This window comes from Mercenaria mercenaria, chromosome 7, assembly GCF_021730395.1.
Source record: "Mercenaria mercenaria strain notata chromosome 7, MADL_Memer_1, whole genome shotgun sequence".
Classification (NCBI taxonomy): Eukaryota; Metazoa; Mollusca; class Bivalvia; order Venerida; family Veneridae; genus Mercenaria; species Mercenaria mercenaria.
This window is the reverse complement of record NC_069367.1, coordinates 45,477,328-45,498,301: the sequence shown is the minus strand read 5'-3', so window position 1 is coordinate 45,498,301 and position 20,974 is coordinate 45,477,328. Positions and strand designations below refer to the sequence as shown.

At 34.3% G+C, this 20,974-nt stretch overlaps 1 protein-coding gene across 1 annotated transcript; it reads left to right on the top strand.

The window, feature by feature from the left end:
- The first annotated feature begins 603 nt into the window (after positions 1–603).
- LOC123555423 (uncharacterized) lies at positions 604–13,548 on the top strand. Its single transcript, XM_045346050.2, has 2 exons — positions 604–700; positions 6,551–13,548. Exon 2 carries the CDS (start codon positions 6,572–6,574, stop codon positions 7,889–7,891), a length of 1,320 nt encoding a protein of 439 aa, XP_045201985.2. The 5' UTR covers positions 604–700; positions 6,551–6,571; the 3' UTR covers positions 7,892–13,548.
- Positions 13,549–20,974: the final 7,426 nt, after the last annotated feature.

The following is a 20,974-nucleotide window of genomic DNA, read 5'->3' as shown; positions in this document are numbered from 1 at the left end:
CGGTATTTCATACCAGATTCAAAATATGTTTTTATCATCCATGCCGTGTAGTTTTAAATTACACACGTTTCCTTTCTAAATAATAGTACACACGAGTATATTGTTCCACTGCGCATGCTGGAGAGTCTTTTAGTCAGTGACATACGTACGAGTTACTAACTCCTACGTAGGAGATAGTAAGTCGTACGTAAGACAAATTTAAATCTCTGCTGGCACCAGGACGCTTCCAAATATAGGTTATTTGCTGGTCGTGTTTGGTAATGAACATCTAACTACGACTCAGAATATATCTGACTTCGCTAAAGTGCAGCAATACATCGTTGCCTCGGAGCGATTCCGACGTGACCGGCGCGCCTACGCGCGCACGAACTGGCCACCTGCAGCAAATTCTTGGGACTAATCAGCATTTTTCAAATAATTTCAAATTTTCATACTTATCTTGTTGAAAAACTATATAAAGAATTTAAACTAACAAATCACTAGACAAAAACCATATTTTTGTTACACCCTATCCTTATACCATGCTTTACTGACACGGAAGTGAATTAAAACAAGTTTTCAATGAAATCTTTTTTCGAATCCTTTACATTATTTTGATTGTAACTTTTATTGTATGTATGTGATTTGTACATAGTGGAACATATTACTTGTGCGAGCTTGTTCAAATCAATATATCGCGGTAACATAGAAAGGAAAAATCGTAAGTAATTTTTCACTTTTCTTTTAAAATTTGTAGTAATTCTGTGAAACAAATAACAGAATTCAGTTGTTTCTGATAAGTTTAATTAAATGTTTCTTCTACATGCATTTATTACACGAAAACCAGATGATCGAAAAAAACAACATTTTTTTTATTTGCTTTCTTTGTGTTTGGTTTTGTTAGTTGATTATTACCATCAGCAAGCTTTGGGTTAACCAGCATTGGATATTTCTACCTGAAAAGGAATGCTGTTTCTGAATAATTAAATAAACATGTTGATTCGACCGGAATCCAAAGTATTTATATTTCATGAAATGAAAATGACATGTTTATGCTTCAAAGTTGTTACAAAAACATTAGCAAGAATCTCCTACTAATCGACAGGACGTGAAGGTCGAATTTATACATAAACGAGTGCGTGTTTTGTAAATATAATTCTTTTCGCTGAAAAGAAGTGAATTTGAAGACAATTATTTCCCCTCGTGTTGTTCCTGACGGACCACTGGGGGCGCTATTTCGCGCTCTAGTGAGCATGATTTTCTCACATTGCGAAGTGGTTAGTTCACTTTAGCGCTTGGTCACTCGACAGTCAACATGTCCGTAGTAAAGTTTTCTTTGTCAACTCCGGTAACAGATAATACTACTTTGATAACGGAACATTTAGCTGAGATTTCCCGACAGCTTTCACATCATAGAGATGAAGTTACAGCCTTGAGAGAAGAAGTACGTTATAGTAACGCTACAGTTGGCAAAGAAGTAAAGAAAATTGAAGCTGGACATTGATATTCAATGGAAACGCCAAGGAAACAAAATACAGTACGTATTTAACTGTAAAATTATTGACTTTTTGAATGAAGCTGTTTGGGCTATTGACGATAGCAAACCACACTATTGCCGAGAAGTTCTAAATGAGACACTGAAAAATGTTACCAAATGCCAGAAACTTATTCGTATAGCCGACACCTCTGAGGGAGGCTGGGATACAGTCAATTGCTACACTTCTAACCCACTGGCTAGCGATTCCGAAGACGAATCTAAACTACGCAAGGCCGAAAATCAGGCTCTCAAAAAACGGAAGTCAACGCCGGTCAAACGTTTACACTCAGCACGTAAAGCACCTCCAGCTACTGTTACTTCTGGTGCTTCAACTATCCTTCTGCTTTTCAACTTTTCCAACAAGGGGAGGGATTTTTTTTCGAAGCTCCGGCAACTTCTCAGTGAGTAGACCAGTCGCTTACGGCTCATGTTTTTCATGTTGCTCCTTCGAACACTTCGTCGATCATGTCCCTATGCCGTTTCAGGGTTCGACAGCGACATATCCGATCAGACTCCCGCCAAAAAGTAGAGATTCTCAAGATTACACTATGGAAGATGAGTATTTTTCACATTCTGTAAGTTTCCGTAAAAAATACAGATTCAAAATTGACAAAAGATTATCATGAATATGAATCTGGACAAAAAGACATTTTGGTTAGAGGTCGCTCGGGAGATAGTTTACCTTTTTGGCAATCTACAGGTGCAAATAACTTTATACTTGATACTGTTTCACAAGGCTATAAAATACCTTTTTATTCAGAACCCGCGTCAATTTTTATGTAACAATAAATCTGCTTTAAACAACAGCGATTTTGTAAGTGAAGCTATATCAGAATTATTGGATAGAAACTTAATCGAGCTGTGTGACTGAATTCCTTACATCGTTAACCCGCCCACAACTTCAGTCCGAGATAACGGTAAGAAACGTCTGATCCTTGACCTCAGAGTAGTAATAAACATTTATGGAAACAGTAATCAGGTATGAAAATATCAAAGTCGCGTTATTTTTCTTGGACAAACTTTTGGATGATTAAATTTGATATACATTCAGCTTAGGCCTATAACGTTATTTGTTTTCGGTAACATGCTCCAGAAAATTAGGGTAGGTAGGTCGGATTGTTTTGTTGATTTCTTTTAATAAGGGAGACTTTTCGGAAATTATTCTTGTGTCACAAAATGAATACAAATAAGGGGGTTATGCCTTTAGAGAATCAGTAAGTTGATTTCTACAATCACTGGGCATGTTTAAAGCATAAAAAGTGCAGTTTTGATAAAAAAAGTTGAAAAAAAATTCTGCAAGGCCATAAAAACATTTAGGGTCGGGCCAGCATCGCACATTATGTCATATACAATAGTTAAAGGGAACCAAATATTTGATAGAGGCCTTGCGGTAGTAATGCGCCGGTATTCCTCCGTGGTCTACTCGAATGTAGTCCCTGACACTAAATAGTTCAATTTTTTGAGGGTAAAAAATACATTTCATGCTAGGTATTGCTTTTATTTTCAATTTAATCAGTAATAATATCCTTCTAGAGTATTTTAGAAGAGGTCAGATATATGGAAGATAGTTATATGTAGTTTTGTGATGTTGCTTAGTGACAGCTAAGGTTGCTGGGAAAGTTTGCAGAAGAATACATTGCTTACAATAGCAATAGTGATGTCATTCAAAGTTAGCCGTTGCTCTTGCATTATGGTCGACATATTGTTTTTTCTGTGCTTTCAATAGGATTTGGATTATTTTATACAAGAAACATGGTCTGGCAACAAGTGAAAGAAAGAAAAGTAAAATAAAACACTGTAGACTTTGACAATTTAATACGACTCAAAGAAGAAATGTTTTAATACCGTCATACCTAGAGCAAGTATTCGTTGTATAAATTTGGACCAATCAGAACACATTCTATAAACAGCACCAATCAAAGCTCACGTCTGCTAAGGTATAAATAGGTAGATGGATGACAGAAAGCTCATTCGGCATCCAGCGACTGAAGAAGACACATCGAGGATTCAACTAATAATTTATCCCAGTACCTTGATAAGTAGGTTATTGCAACTACCCTGCCAGGGGGGATAAATTATCAAAAAGAAGAAGTTTAAGTTATAGACGAAAGAAGAGTTGCAGAATTTCAACAAGGTTTCGAACTATAGGGCCAGCGCATAGGAATTTTACCTTTAAGGCTAGTTGAATGCTTTAGACGATAGCAAATATAGGCTGAGCATCGGAAAGCTGAGACAGAAAACCAGAGTTTGGTAATCTACTGACATAGTAGGAGAGTTTCAGCTTATAGACGGTTCAGCGTTTTTGGCGAAGTACAGCCAAGGCATTGGGGACATACCTATATGGTAGTTGAATGCTATATGTGATAATATATAGGTGCTGAGCATCCAGAGTCAGGTAAATCATATAGAGCTGTAACTTCAATTAAGAGGACAGAAGCCGAGCATCTATGCGATAGGACTCGTATGTTGTTGATTCAAAGACATTGTCTGACGGGAACTTCAACAAGAAGATCAGTCAAGTACAGTCTCCAGCCTATAGGAGTTTGAGCTGATCATTTTTAATTGAAGATTGTTAGTTTGAAACATTTAGTGATTTGCCTGATCTCTGAAATTGTCTAGCTCATAACTGAAATCATTTACGCATTATTGGTACACGAATCATTTAGTCAAGGTAGCCAGAGGAAAATTCTATATATGAGATATTTGGTCTCGCCATCTATACGTTTCAACAAAGGCATTCTACATCGTTTGACAGCTAGTCTAAGTCATTGTCACCTTTGCGATTGGACCCATATCATTGTTCAAGATACTAAAGGCGTACACAATGTAGGCACTTCCCTGGGTCTTATAACCCGTATCCTGACAACCGGAAACAAAGCATTTTTAGGCCTTGTCATTTCATTGAACTTTTTCCATCACATACTAAATTTTTGGGGTTTTCATGGAAGGACAAAAACTGAATTACCTAGTATTTTAATTTTTTAGTATTACCATTTGGATTACCAACAAGTCCTTATATATTCAGCAAGGTTACAAGACCGTTGATTTCAAAGGAATTTCATTTCCTAGGAAATGAATCTGATTCAGCATTTGGAATGATATCCATACCTCAAACTAGAACTGACAAATGTCTTAAGACATTGGATAATTTGTCACAAAGCATTGTGAAACACATAGTACTTCTACGGCAAAACCGATTGATAAATTTTACTACGCTATAAACTGGGTTCACGAAATTAATGTTTTAAGTTCACCTACTAATTCTTCATTAGTTTATAATGTGTTACAAACAGCAAAACGTCTACTTGCTAGGCCTGTCGTAAAGAAAGAGCCCGTAACCGAAGATCTTCTTTCTTCAGTTTATAAGAGTTTATATACGCGAGGTAATATCATGTCTCAGAGAACAATATGTGCTTTATTGTTATCATTCGCTTGATATTAAGAAGTTCTGAACTATTGAAAATAAAAATAAATTATTTAGTTTTTTTTGTGACACTCATTTAAAAATATTCATGATATTTAACATTATAATAATGTTATATTGTGATAGCTCATGTCCGTTGGGTGCGATTTGAGGGGGTGTTGGTTATTTATGATGATTATTCAAATGTTGATTCCCAAGGAAGAAAAGATCAACACAAGTTTTTCGGACTCTTCTTTCCTCATTTCTGCGGCAATGTATATCATAACATGATTTTATGGGCTTTCTTTTTTTACAAACTTTACAAGTTTCAGGGTCATCGTAACAGTATTTTTGTATTTGATAAAGTTATGATTTTTTATTTCATGTTTAAAGACATACAGATTTGTTTGAAAATTTTACTACCTAGTGTTTTCTCCCACATTTTTTGATGCTTCGTTGTTTATTATACGCTAATGCGTAGATATCTGTCTTACCATTTACCCTGCTAAATTTCTAAAATGGACTGGTCTATCATTCAGTTTGGGCAGTGCCATTTATTACTCGAAGGGGCGTTAAATGAAACTTTACTGGCTGGATATCTAGAGAGGATGATGTGCAGGCCGATCTTGGTAAGCACTGACCACCATGGCAGAAGATTTTGCTGCCAGTAGGCTAAAGGTTAAGAGAATGATCTTTTAGTTAGCTTAATTCTTAAAAAACTAAAAGTTTCCGATATGTTTACAGTTTCTACAATAGTTTTACTTCAAATATGTGTAATTGGCAAAACATAAACTGTACTAATCCATGTTTTAGTTCTTAGTGTATTGAACTAAGTTTACCTTAAATTAGATAATCTACATTAAACATTTCAGTAAAACACACTTAGTCGATAACTACTGATTTTGATGTAGTTCTTGAAGTAACATACTGATCTGGAATAGGAGCTCTAAACCTGCATGTTAAACTGAGGTTAGAAATAACATTTGCAGTCAGAAACTACATGGAACTCTCGATGTTTGTAACGTTTTCAATGTTATTTAAACTGTTCTAGCACATGTTTGACGTTGTAGGGTTAACATAACTTTGGTATAACACTATTGTAATAAAGCAACTTGACACAGCCTTGCATTCTAATACTTTATTCAACTCGTTTTATCAATTCAATATGAGCATCCTCTATGTATTACAATTATTGTTATAATGAAGCCTTAACAGCTATAGGAAGGGAATATTACTGAACAGCTTGTAAATGTAGTTACTAATGTCAGATATATATATATCTACTATGTTAATTGCTACACTGTGGCCTCTGTTTGACCATATATGTACGTTTTATTTCTTATAAACGTAGCGCTTATGTTAGAACCTCAGTAGGATTTTATTATATCACGTGGGATTTTAGTTGGTTTGAAACTGGCTGATAGTACGACATTGAACCAAACATTTTCTTCTTTCCAAAGTACTAACTGTTTCAAGGCATCGTCTCTATTTGCCTTTGTCTTTTAGGGATTATGAATGTTTACTAATTACTACATATATTTGGTAAATAAGGTGCGATTCTAATGATAAATAACATTCAAATAAAATATATATAAATATGAAAGGGTTATATAACTGTTTATTGCTTACAGATGAAAATTATATAAGAGCTGATGGAAAATTTTCATTCAACTAGAAACAATGTGACACACAACCGGAGTCTACAACGCTATCTTCAGAACATTTATGACACACAGTGCAAGTTCTCGGCTAGTGAAGATATAGAAACAGGCATTGAGGTGATTATTAATCAAATATTAAGTGATTATTTCAAGCAGTTTAAAATTGTAAGTTGTGCCAAGGGTGTTAAAGTTTTTCAAGACTATGAACTGATTAAAGTTGGAAGCTATTATGAGAAAACCAAAAATCATTTTCCGAAGGAATTTGATTTTATGGTAGTTTTTGGTGAAGTCAGTGCAAAACCAACTACTCAAGAGTTTCCAAATCTACCCCTATTAAACCGTACAGTAAATGAAAAAAAAACAGCTTACGAATATGAACCATTTAGGTCTACACGCTCTTCTACTGTCACGATAGATCGTTCAACAGTTTATCTTAGGAAAAGGGCTTTGAAGGAAAAAGTTCCTAAATCTGCAATTCTTAAAGTACTAGATGTTACTAATGGAGGGCCTGCACAAACAATACAGTTTCATTACATAAGCAGTTCAGATGTATCATGCATAATCAATGTAGACCTGGTATTCGCACTGCGATCTAACAATGTAAGAGATCATCTTGAAAGAAAAAATGTTTATCCAGATATCTTTTATGAAAATGTTCTTGAAAACGGCAGAGTACATTACATCGCCAAACCTATTGTATCTCCAGTCAAAGTTCTCTTAACACTGGCAGAAACCGAAGTACAGTTCATGAAAAATGTACTTTCAAAAGAACATGTTCAAGTGTACAGACTGCTGAAATACCTTATAAATGGTAAGGATTACAACGCTGACCAGCATGGACTTTCCAGGCATTCACTAGGGTTTAATATCACATCTTATCAGATTAAATGTGCAACCATACATCATCATTATTCTTGCAGTGAAAGTTCACGAGATGTATCCTCGTGTGTGCTGGATATATTGTATGTTTTTAACAACATGCTGAATCCTGACGAACAACAGGATTTTCAAGCAACATTTACAAAGTTTATTTTGCAAAATGAAGAACAAAGTGCATCATTATTTTCGAAAACAATGTTGTATGGAAGTTCCGATCAAAGAAGAGATATTTGGGAAGCCTTCTCTGTTTTTATCAAAAGACTAGAAAACATAGATGATTCATCGCCGGAGCATCAGCTTTTCAAGCCTTTCCGAGAAGCATTAAAGTTACAAAAACATGTACAGGCACGCCATAAACGACTTGCAATGGACGTAAATAAAACATTACTTCTCAGAAATTCTGCTGAGTTTGAAAGTCAGAAATTACTTTAATGTAAACTCAAAATACTCTATCCCTCCATTAACTGTGTACTAGCATTGAACTTTGCAGAATTACGAGATTACCCAGAGTTTTGGATTTACTGAGCGAGGGAAAATAATAGCTAGAGAAGTTGTCTTAAAAATGTATTGTGTAGTTGAATGAGTAATATCTGTTACTTTAATCTATTTTGCGTGCCGACGAAGTTTTTACATATCGCCGTCAACCAGATAAAGAAGATGTACTAGAGAAATATTTATGATTTGACCTTTTGATATTTGCTGTGTCATGTCTTTATATTTAATGTCACTGTCAAAAGATACATTGAAAAATCAGGTGCTAATTTTATTTAAGATATGACCCATATAATAGTGTACCTCCTTTTGAAGAGTATTCAGTTCCTAAAATAAACCTACTTTGACTTAATTTTTCAGGGGGCATAGGTTCAAGCCCCGTTGGGACCATTTTTTCCCCTTATATTCCTTTTTTTCCAGTAAGTCAAGACTATTATTATTTATTTAATGTACAAAAGTGAAAAAAAAAAACAATTCATTTGATAAGTGATGTCTTGCTGTTCAAAGTGAATTTACCTCTGAAACAGAAAGGGGCAGAATAAGACATCTTTAAAAATACCGAGTTACATGCGGTAAAAGTTCTCTATTTACTCTTTAGATTACATATTGTGGAAGAAATATAGATAGGTTTTACTTCTGCCCAAGGTTATTTTTAAATGAAGTCTGCAAAATTTTAAACAGTCACACAGGACTCGACCTTAATTTTTCAATTTTGGAGTAAATACAGAGTAATTTAGCCAAAAATCAATATTGATTATAACGGGTAACATACAGTCCTACAATCGCCAAACTTTATTATAGCTATCGTTTAAGATTTTGACAAACGCTTGGATAATGGTTTTCTGTTATTTATAATGGCATTTTGAGTAACAGTTATACTCGTATTCATTGCATACTGAATTAGGTAGACCGCATTCGATTTACGATTAGCGAATAAACTTATATACACTTATAAAGGGATAATACACGTGATTTCGTGTATAAACGTCTGCAGAAGCCCTTCGGTCTAGGTCACTAATATATCCCGAGGGCTTCTACGGACGTTACTACACGGACGTTGATACACAACATATTATGTATTAACGTCTGCAGAAGCCTTCCGGTCTTGGTCACTACCATATCCCAAGGGCTTCTGCAGACTTTAATACACAAAACAAACGTGTATTGTCACTATTCTTGCATAAAGAAACACGACATGAAGACTAATGTATTTAAAGATAATGACTTTACGATTTCGGTACAATTTTTAATTTTTCCATTTTGTTGTTCTTGGAAACGGTCAACCTTAAAGCGACTAACCCACACATTGTGATTTGTGTTTTTTGAAATAATTGTTCATCAAAAGGCAAAATGTCGCCCGGCCCAGTGACTGTTTCATATATTTACAGGAAACTTAATGGTTGATCAGTTTCTAGTTTCTAGAATTACGGGAACATTCGAATTTTCTTAGTTTTTCTCATACACTTTTATAAACCGTTATTTCGTAAACATTGATAAATATAGAACGAAAAGCGATAGTATTTTAGACACTATCATCGCATGGGCAGCAAACCAAAACTGCGCATGCGTATTTTTGCTTCCGTCACTAATAATAGAGCACACCGCGTAAGTATAGGTATCGCCAGTGTTATGACCTTTTTGTTTTATTTTCAGCAATATGTAAATAAACAGTCAGCAGCATATACGAAGTAAAATCAATATTTGGCTTGACGGCGCAGTAGGCTGAGTGGTTGGATATATATATTCATTTTGTATTGGCAGTTTTAACGGTTCGAACCTTGCATCCGACCAACATTTTTTTTTGCATTACATACTTTGTGTAAGTTTGTTTTCCTCTGGTTTCTAATTTATTGTTTTGTTCTTATTTTCGTACAAAATCGGTAGTATCTTTAAATCAATCGATACTGAAATTATGACCGGGCACTGCTTTTACTAAAGTTAAGTGTAAGATTGTTATAAGATTTATAAAACTAACCCTTACTGCTTTAAAAGTATTACAGGAAAGCTTCAAAAAGATAAGATCATATTAAAGGCGGAGTGTATTTAAACATAATTACGTGTCAATTGTGACATATATAAGTTAGTGAACAAGTTAGAGCTAGATTAACTTACTCGTCTTGTCTACGTTGAATCGTATTGAAGAAAAAGAATTAAAATATAGTTTTAAAAACAAAATATTTACGGGTCAAGGAAACGAACTCCCGACGAAAAAGTATAATACGAATTCCGTAACCACATCACTGACTGCATCGTAAGCGTAATGTACCGACTTCCTTTTATTAATGTTATTGTTTCGTTTGTTCACATTTCTAAACGCCATAATACCTTGCGATACCTTTACGTGTGCGCTCTATTGAGTATCAGGTTGGGTGTAATTTTCTCTCATTGTCACGTGATGTTTGCAAGGTGCTCGCTGAAATAGAAGACGAATGTTTTTATTTTTAATTGATTAGGAAAACTACGACTTTTAACAGAATTGGATGAAAAATGCATTATTCTAACACGACCAGAATACATCATGTACATGTAGAGCGGAATCTATCTCAGGTTATTCTGCAATAACCCATGCGCCTGCAATGATGTCATCCGATCCAGGTGCGTAGCACGGTTGTAAAAAGTAGTTACCATTTTTTCTAACACCACTGATACTAGTATGTCGTGTTAGAATCGAAATAACAAGTTCCTAATTGTGATTTATCGTAGAATAACCCGAAGTGTTCGTTCTCATACGAAACAATATATCACTCAGGCCTACGGACTTCGTGATATATTCTTACACATAAGAACTCAAAACACGGGTTATTCTACGATACACCACGCTTGGGAACTTATTACTTCTTAATTAGAACTTCAAATATGCGACATAAAGGTGAATATAGGAAACATTTGATTTTTTAAAAATCTCACACCACGATGTGTGGGTTAGTCGCTTTAACCGGGGGAGCACAAATTAATAATACTATCAAAAGCATGTATTCAAGGTTTTAACGATTATTTTTATTTCTCGTTATTACAAACACGACATCAGCCATATTTTTCCATATTACGTAAAACACGGTAAACAATACCATAATTTCAAAAATAATGATTTACATATGCTGGAATTGATAAATCCTGGATTTATTTGTAATTTGACTATTAATTACAATATGATCTATTTTGCATTCACCGGTTTATTTTTCACGAACCTAGCATATTTGTTTACATTGTCACATTCCGAAGCTTTATGGTGGATTTAAAAAAATGGCAGCTCGTATTACACAAAAAATCAAAACAAATTCCAATGTAATTAATTGTTTTTTTCTTTCTCACAAATTTAAATTATTTTTGAAATATTTACCTCATGAAAGTGAGCTATAACAGGCACAAACTACAGCAATGCATCTTAAAAATGTTTAAAACTGCGACATCTTGATTTATTTGCAATAATAGTTTTTGTGTTTCATTACGTGTTAAAACTATTAATTGAAGTCATTCAAAAACATGATTTATTTAAACGTGCATTTTGTACAACTATTCGATTCGCTTTATCTGGAACAACTTTGACCAAGACTTTATTGACTTTAAACGTGAAATGAACACTTAAATACCTCTTTATTGTGATTTTTTTTTAAAAATTATATGTATGAGATAAATGAATCGCTTCAAAGATCAACGACATGATTCACCAGCTTAGATTACAATGAAGATCGCAATACCATAATTTTATATGGAACGGCGTGGCTGTTTTATTTTTCATGCTATTCATTCGTTTTAAGAATATATAAATTCATTCGCTCATCATATAAATTGGAAAATATACTTAACCGTTTCGTCATTATATGGAACCAACATTTTATTTTATGATAGCAAAACATTATTTTATAGATTTGATTTCTCTTTTTATGCACATGGAACCGTTCACCAACTTTTCATTATATGATAGCAAAACATTGGTACATAGGTTTGATTTCCCTTTATATGCATTCAAAATGTAATATATGGAACCGTTCACCTACTGTTCATTAAATGATAACAAAACATTACTATATAGATTATATCTCCCTTTGTATGCATTTAAAATGTTAGTACCAATCTCACAATGCATTCAACCATTCTCTTCTGTGTAACAAAATGTAAAGCGGGCTCGTGTTGTTCCATAAATGGCTTAACTACATGCATGACAAATATTAGAATAATTTGTTTAATTATAAATAATGACATTGGGTTTATATAGCTCTTAACATAAATCATCAAACATTTTAGCTACACTATTCGGGAAATAGGAGTGCTTTTCTACTCGCCCCGTGGCGTCATTGGTTGAAGTATAATAGTAATATTAATAATTTCCGTACTACCTTTGTTACTATTCCTCCAATCTTACTGTAACTCTGAATAAACATTGCGCAGCATACAAACGAAGTATATGTAGACGTTGTGCCAATTATACAAAAAAATATGGTCACCTAGGTGTTTTATCTAAGTTTTTTTCAGGTAAAAGTTTTTAGGCAACATTTTTTGTAATAGCTTTTGTTACTATTGCTGCAATGTTTACTGTAACTCCACACAAACTTTGAGCAACATACAAAAAGTGTGTGCAGGTGCCCAATATGCCCAAGGTCAAGGTCACCAAGGTGTTATACTTTGATTATTTTCAGATTAAAGTTTTAAGGCAAGCTTTGTGTTCCGGACATATATTTAGAACATCATTATTATCATCACCTTTATGTGTAGAAACAATTCCCATAACTCTGATTTGCATTTTTGACAGAATTACATGTATGCCCTTTCGAACTTTGTTAAAATGTTTAGACAAGCTTTGTTTTCTGGAGATATCTTTTGTATTATCAAAGATAATAAGTTGAAACTTAAAAGATATCTTTACCCTCAGCATCTGCATGCGTGGAAACAACACACATAAATCTTTTTTTGAATTTGACAGAATTATTGCCTTTTCATATTTGGTTACAGTTTTAGCGCACTCTTCTTTTTTCTGGATAACATTTGATACAAATATATTGGCTTGAAACTCAATATATGTCTTTACTAACAACATTCACATATGTAGTCACAATATCCATCCATAACTCAGATGTGCATTTGTGACAAAATAACACCCCTTCCATACTTACCTTTCAACAAAATCAGGACTAGGGTTTTTCTACTTTTTAACGTATCTCCTTTTTAAAATTTACGATATGAAGGACTCTTATCACTGACACAACCTATTTTACTCTCAATCAACCGAATAGTGGAGCGCGCTGTGCGGGGACAGCTTTTGTTGGATTTAGTGTCAAAATACATAATATATTGAATAGAAATTACATATTCTAGAATTCATATCCTGACTTTTGCAAGGTGTCCTGTTGTTTTTGAATTTGTTTTAAAGTTTAGATACTTTACAGTTCTAATCCAATTATAATGTGATGTAAAATCAATTTTTAGACCTTAAATACTTAATTTGTTATTGATTGATTGTTGTTGCTCATTCACAAAGTAAAAAAACAGCTTCACTTTTAGTAATTTTCACAACGTTTATGACGGATTTTATGATCTGAAATCTTGATGTTAAAGCTGTTTATGAAAATCATGAAAAATGATACAGGTTGATACTGTTACTTGTTTTGTTTTTGCTTTTTTTAGCTCACATGAGCTTTTCATAGGATCGCCTTTCGTCCGTCCATTGTCCGTCCGTTGTCGACATTTTCATTCAAAGACCATCTCCTAAACCACTGGGCTTACTGTAACATTACTGTAATGGTTTCAACCTATTTCCTCGGAAAGCACTGGCTTGGTTTAAAAACTTACATATCAAGAGATGTGCATATTGGCTAGGTCTTTTGTTCGGATCAAGGTCAAGGTCACAGCTTGTTAGTGCTTAAAATTTAAGGCTTTTTGTAGGGTAACTTCTACGCAAAGATGCAATATTCAAATGACTGAGCAGTTCTAGGTTTCTTACTACATATAGTTTATAATATCATCCGATGGTCCTCGTTGCTTCAAATTATTCCTTTAGGGTCATAATTTACTCCACACAGGAGGTTACTCTAAGACAGACTTACATAAGGACGGACTTTTAATTTTTCTTGCTTAATTGAATTGATTGTTCTGAGACTGTAACATTGCACCAAATCACCTTTCCATTTTTTCTAAGTTGAGCTATTTCTTATCTTGGCCCTCTTGGTTTTAGCTCACTTTACTAAATGTCAGGTTTCGGTCAGGTGCAGCCTTTAGTATGATTTTTTTTTGTCCGTCGGCTGCCGCTGTCAACAATTGCTTCAAATGACATCTCCTCAGAAACCACTGAATCAAATTGTTCAAAACTACACATCAATAAGCCATTTGGGTAGTAGATGTTTTTTTTAATGTTTTAGGCATTTTAAAAAATAGTATCTTCTGCTTCTTAAAATCTATTCTTAAAAATAACATTTGAATCAGAAATTATATTGACTTTAAATTTTGGATTCTGGCTCATTGCCCTGGGGAAAATTGTTCCGCATGCAGATCAATATATCGACTGTATTGATCAATTATGTGATTTCAGCTACAGGGTGTGTGCATTTTGTCGTTTTTTAGCCCACCATCTGAACAGATAGTGGGCAAATCAAATCGCTTTTTGTTCATGGTCCGTCCGTCCGTTAGCAATTCTTGTAATCGCTACTATTCAGAAACAATTGAGGGATTTCAATGAAACTTGGCCAGACTGATCCCCCAGTACCCTAGTTGGTGAAATTTAAGAACATTTTGTTATCGCTTTTTGTCAGAAACTACTGGGAGATTTCAATGAAACTTGGCCAGAATGATCCCCTGTACGGTAGTTGATCCTAAGTGAGAATGGGGTCACCGGGTTAAAGATCAAGATCACAGTGACCTGAACATAAAGAAATGTTTCTGCTCAATAACCGAAAAATCATTTTACCTGCGGACCTTGACACTTTATAGTTTGTTGGTCTTGATGTGTAGGTGACCCCCTATGAGGTCAAAATTCAAGGTCACAGGGACCTGAATACCGAAAATGTTTTCTGCTCAATAACTGGAGATCCATTTCACTGAGGACCTTGAAACTACATAAGTTTACCTGTCATGATGTGTAGATTACCCTTATTGATTCTGAGGTGATGTGGTCAAGGTCATAGATACCAGAACAAAAATCCTAATCAATTGCCCTGCTTATATTCAGATACATTTCGCATAACATTTTCTATCAGACAGATCATTCAATGGTGGGTGCCAAGATCCCTCTGTAATCTTTTGTTTTAAAAATACAAAGGGACTTGTAGAAATCTGCTTGTGTTAGAAAAACTCAACTTGTTCCCAAATGGCCCTCGTCTTCATGTAATGAAGATCGGTTTCCCTGTAGTTATCCTTGGTTTGTTCTCTACCAAAGGTGTTAAGAAAACAAACTCCAAACCATGCGAACTCTAGCATGGCAACGGAAAATCTTTTTGTCAGAAACCCCAATACCAAGAGCTTAGATATTTGGTATGTAGTGTCGTTTAGTGGACCGTTCAAATAATGCCCATGGGATCAAAATTGGCCCCGGACTGGGGTTGCTTGTTTTTACTCAGTAATACACAAAGAAAACTATTGGTTCGAATCGCTCTGCCTATTTGTCTGAAAAATTTGGTTATTCTGTACTGAGTTCAAAGGTCTAGTGCTGATTATTCCCAGTAACGATTGTTCGGTAAACAACTTACATGTAAGTAACACATACAGTTGAAACAGGCATTACAGACCAAAGCTGCCATTTATTAAGCAGAATTTCAGTATCTTTTACGCAAGAATACTTATAAACTGAAATATGTAGGATTTTTAAGAAATGCTTTCAGGTCCAAATTTTATTTGTTTTGAATACTTATATATATATATATATGCTCTATGAAATGAAGATGAAACTTGAAATAAAGCTTCCAAGCTTTAAATCTATTTCACCTTGTCGAATCCTTAAAATACTTTCATGTGCTGCCAAAGGCACTTCCTTCTTACATTACATAGCATACTGTAAACTCAACTGAGCCAATGCTCTGTGGCTTTCAAGACTACTAATTATGACAAATTACAGATTTACACAATGACAAAATAGTTTTATTCGGAAGATATTGTAATTTTACCTAAGTTTATATTCTTCATATTGCAAGATTTTTCATTATAACCACGAAAATAACCTGTATTGTTCAAAGGCAATGCAGGGTAATGAGGCTTTCTGCCATAACCAACACGTAAATGGTCCGTAATTGGGAATCCCTTGCTGTGGAAATGATATTGTTATGTATTGAACGTCTTCAATATTTTTATGTAAGATAAACAAGGAAAATTGCCCTGATTGTGCCTAGAACTGTCGTAAGTCATTTTTTCTCTACGTTTCCGGCCGTATCTTCTAGCTTCTTTATGTTATTGTTCAAATAAACTTGCAATACAGTCGATTCATAACTGGTTGATTACAGTTTAAAAAACAATCAGAACAAATATTTTATGCAATCAAATCACAAGTTTGGTTTGGGCATTCGATGCATGTACTTTGAAACTTCATCAAAGAACCTGTCTATCATCCGCTTTGATTTGGAGTATATCTCAATACGATGATTTTCAAAGATCCAATTGACAGGGCATTCTAAGTTCAAAAACGTCACGCAAAAGTCTTTCTATTCTCTGATTATGTGTGCTTTTTCCTTTCAACATACTGTGCGGTCCGCGAACATTTTCATGTATTCAGCTAATATGACATTTTCCAGCCCCATGTCTGATCTTACTGTTAGTGGTGTCCCGTATTCCTCTATGCCAATTTTGAAGTTTAGCACAGTTGATGCTTTATTGTTATCGGTACATACCAGAAATGTTATTAAACGACTAAAACCATCCACACCACCACAGATCACAAAATGGTATCTTATTGATTTATGGTTTGTGTCAATATGTCATAACTCGTTCGGAGTCCTTAAACTATAAACACGTCGTCTTAGCCTCTTAACTTTCCGTTTACATAACCCATGTTCATCAATCCGCCTCAGAGAGAATTTCTTAACCGGAATCATTGTACCTAAAATAAAGAAATAGTGATAGAGTATTTACAATTTTAGCATATCGGATTTTTTATTTCAATTCTCTTTAACTGCATGAAGCATTCTAGAGTGACTTGAATAGATATAAAGAATATACGCAAAGTGCAGGTTTATTCATTTTGTTAACACTCTAGTGGCAATATTTTCAGTACAATGAAAATGAAACTTGGTCAAAATAGTTGCTTTTAGGTCCAGTTCGAAACTGGGTTATTTTGGGGTCAACAACTAGGTCACACTGCCAGATTAAAGGAAAGGCTTGTTAACACTTAAGAGGCCGTATTATCAGTGCAATAATGACGAGACTCAGTCAGAGTGTTTGTCATGATAGTTTCTAGGTCAAGTTGTAAACTGGATCATATTGGGTCAAAAACACGGAGGTCATCCGGTCAAATCAAAGGACTATGGGCTATATTTCAGCTGCGACTTACTTTGTTGTTATTGATGGCATGTAGCCACTATTACACAGGTGGGCGATCCAGAGTCAGCATGACCCTCTTGTTTATAGTTACTTTGCCGGATGGTAAAACAGTTTTGTGCTCAAACGGAATTTAAAGGCCTCTTTGAATGTATTACCTTTTGTGCCTTTCTCCTTTAGTACCTTCTTGAACATAGCTACTCCATAATGAGGGAACTCCTTCAGTGCAATTTAACAGCTTTCTCAACTTGTGGGAATAAGCTTAGAGACGTTGTATTGTCGCATTTTCTGTATAATGTGCTCTCTGAAACGCCAGGAGTCCGAGTAGTGTCTGCGGAAGACAATACGGTCTCCAAGAGATTTTCAATAGACAGTTTGATATGTCAAAACTTTTCTTCACTCTACTTCTCTTACTTCTACCATATGTAATGTATTCAACTCGAAGTTTCATTATGTCTCATTTATCTGTCAATTAAAGTCAAACAAAGATAATCGGCTGATGGTGAAGGAATTTACACAAATGATTTAATCCAGTTTTCTCCAAAACTTCCTTTTTTTACAGTGTATACCTTCTCACGTAACAGAAGGTCCCAAAGAAGACGAATCACTTTCATAAAATACATACTGAAAACATAAAAAGGACATCGAATCTATGTACATGTAATAATGTTTTACTATAATATAATGAAAAGTTGGTTCCATATAAAGACAGAAGGGTTCCATATATTACACTTTGAATGATATAAAATCGAATCTATATAGTAATATTTCGCTCTCATATAATGAAAGGTTGGTTCCATATAAAGACAAAACAGTTCCATATGATAACATTTTGAATGCATATAAAGGGAAATCGAATCTATATACTATTGAATTGCTATCATATAATGAAAAGTTGGTTCCATATATAGACAAAACGTTTCCATATATTACATTTTGATTGATATAAAATCGAATCTATATAGTAATGTTTCGCTCTCATATAATGAAAGGTTGGTCCCATATAAAGACAAAACTGTTCCATATGATAACAGTTTGAATGCATATAAAGGGAAATCGAATCTATATACTATTGAATGCTATCATATAATGAAAAAAATTGGTTCCATATAAAGACGAAACCGTTCCATATTTTACATTTTAAATGTATATAAAAGGAAATCGAATCTATATAATAATGTTTTGCTATCATATAAGGAAAAGTTGGTTCCATATATTACATTTCCAATTTATATAATGGCCGAATGAACCTGTATATTCTTAAAACGAATGAATAACATAAAAAATGTCCATATAAGACAGCCACGTGCACGGCGTTCCATAATTTCAACCTTCTTAATTCAATAAATTAATCGCTGTTTTTATCTAGACTGGTTTACTTTGTGTTTGCACCGAATGAATATAATGACTAATATGTATGTAGTTTTATGATTAAGTTATTTTAAAATGGCAAGACCGGTTTTGTATTTTTGGCCCGCTCGATTTTCTTAATAAAACATTTACATTAGGTTAAAAGGCATTTATATTCAACTGGTTATTTATGATGTATTCCAGCAAATGAGTATTTTGTGTAAAATGAATGCATGACTCGAATTTCCGGACTCCATACAAAAATGCTTGTATCCAGGCCAAGTTTCATCAACTTCCACCTAATTGTTACTGAGGAGATGTTGTTTAAAGGAAAGTGTGAACGGACGGACGGACGATGGACGGTGAGCGATCACAGTAGCTCACCCTGAGCACTTTGTGCTAATTGTTTAATTATTCAGGTAAATTCACTACCAGCAATTCCCAAATCTTAGAAAAGGTATAGAGATGTAGGTAAAAAAGGCAACATGAGAATACCTCGATTGCTCTACGTATAATCTCGAGTGTAATCTTATCTCGAACACCCGGCATCTTATTTTGATCGCAAAACGTCTTATATCGAGCGCTCGAGGTAATTAAATTTAAAAAAATGCATGCCCTAAACCTACTACCGTCGACAACTTAAAGACCAAATTAAAAAACGTTTTTCGTTAAATGTCACAGATTTCATGACGAACCATTTCTCAAAGTCACGAATATCTGTTTTCAGCGCGACAGATTTACGACAACAGTGTTTGATGAGAATTATGGGTAATTTGGACGTATTTTTATTTCAAAATGTTCAAAGTATCCACATTATACATATTAAAATAAGCAGTGCCTGTGTTAGAGCAGGCTACAATAATTTAAGCAGAAAGCCATACATGAAACTCTCTGCTAAATTATTTTGTTTGCAACCGCCCGTTCGATTTTACAATAATTACAAACAAAAAAATGTTCCTTATGTGACCCTTTAGCAATTTTGTGAATGGCATCTTGATAAGAGTTTTAACTTGAATATGGATTATTGTTTAAATTTTTATGTATCACAAAATATTTATTCTTCATGGAACCTTTTTACATAGGCTTTTCATACAACTCGATTTGCAGCAAGTGGCTTCAACATGTGTCTTAGCTATGAAACTCGGGCGGTCATAATCATTTTGCTTAAGAACAATAACCTCCAGCACTCCATTTTTCACGGCAATTTATCTTGATATAAAGACATCATATTTCGAGCGCACGGCATCTTATTTCCATTGCTCGAGTTCTTATCTCGAGTGCATGCTATCTTACTTCGACAGCACGACATCTTCTCTCGAATGAACACATATTATGTCGAGCACTTGAGGTAGTTTAATCGAAAACAGAGAAACATTTGTCCCAAATAAACCATCGCACTCATCTTTTTTTTGTGGCAAAATTACAGTGCATTATCAAAAATCAGCTACACCTGAGCAGACATACCAGTTTTGTTAAATGACCACCTACTTTCATTTTCATGATTGGAATAAAATATTCATCGTCCTGAAACCCTCGTCACTTATCCCAAAAATCCGTAATAGTATATCGTCTGAAATCATCTATTCTTTTGACCGGCATTCCTAGGCGTGGGATTGTTTTGAGGATAAAAGAAGAGTGCATGCAGAAGGCACCAGAAATAGTACACTAAATTGGACATGAATTGCCGTATTTCGCGTTGTTTAAATATGTAAGAGAACTATTTTCTCATATAATTTTCACGAAACACACAAAATGTGTCTTGTTGCAAGAGTACTGAAAAGTTTGATAATAATGACAAGATTGAATGACATGCATCTCACGGCCCCTAATTTTATAGTTATAATTGCAACATTTTCACTTTTATATATAGAAGCCATTGATCAAAGTTTTATGTAACTTTTAATTTTCATGGATTAGGAAAATAAGTGAGTGCTAAAGCAAACCTTAAAATGCATGAATCTTGAACTTTGCACTTTTCGTCTGTATCGTAAAGTCTAATGCTTATTGATATAATAAGACGACGTGAACAGATATTTAAGCAGGTAGAAACGTGTAATGACCTCTCGTGCTAAGACTTATCTAAATTACAAAAAGAGAGACGTAACTTAGATTTTTTCAGGAAGAGTTTGTCACCTCAAGACAAGTGCATTTGTGAAAAAAAGATTAATTAACCATTTGACGTGAGGAATTCATTCTATCTTTGGGAATTATAGTATGATA

Excerpts from the sequence above, each read along its gene's own strand:
- LOC123555423 (XM_045346050.2), top strand. The coding sequence starts at position 6,572 with ATGGAAAATTTTCATTCAACTAGAAACAATGTGACACACAACCGGAGT.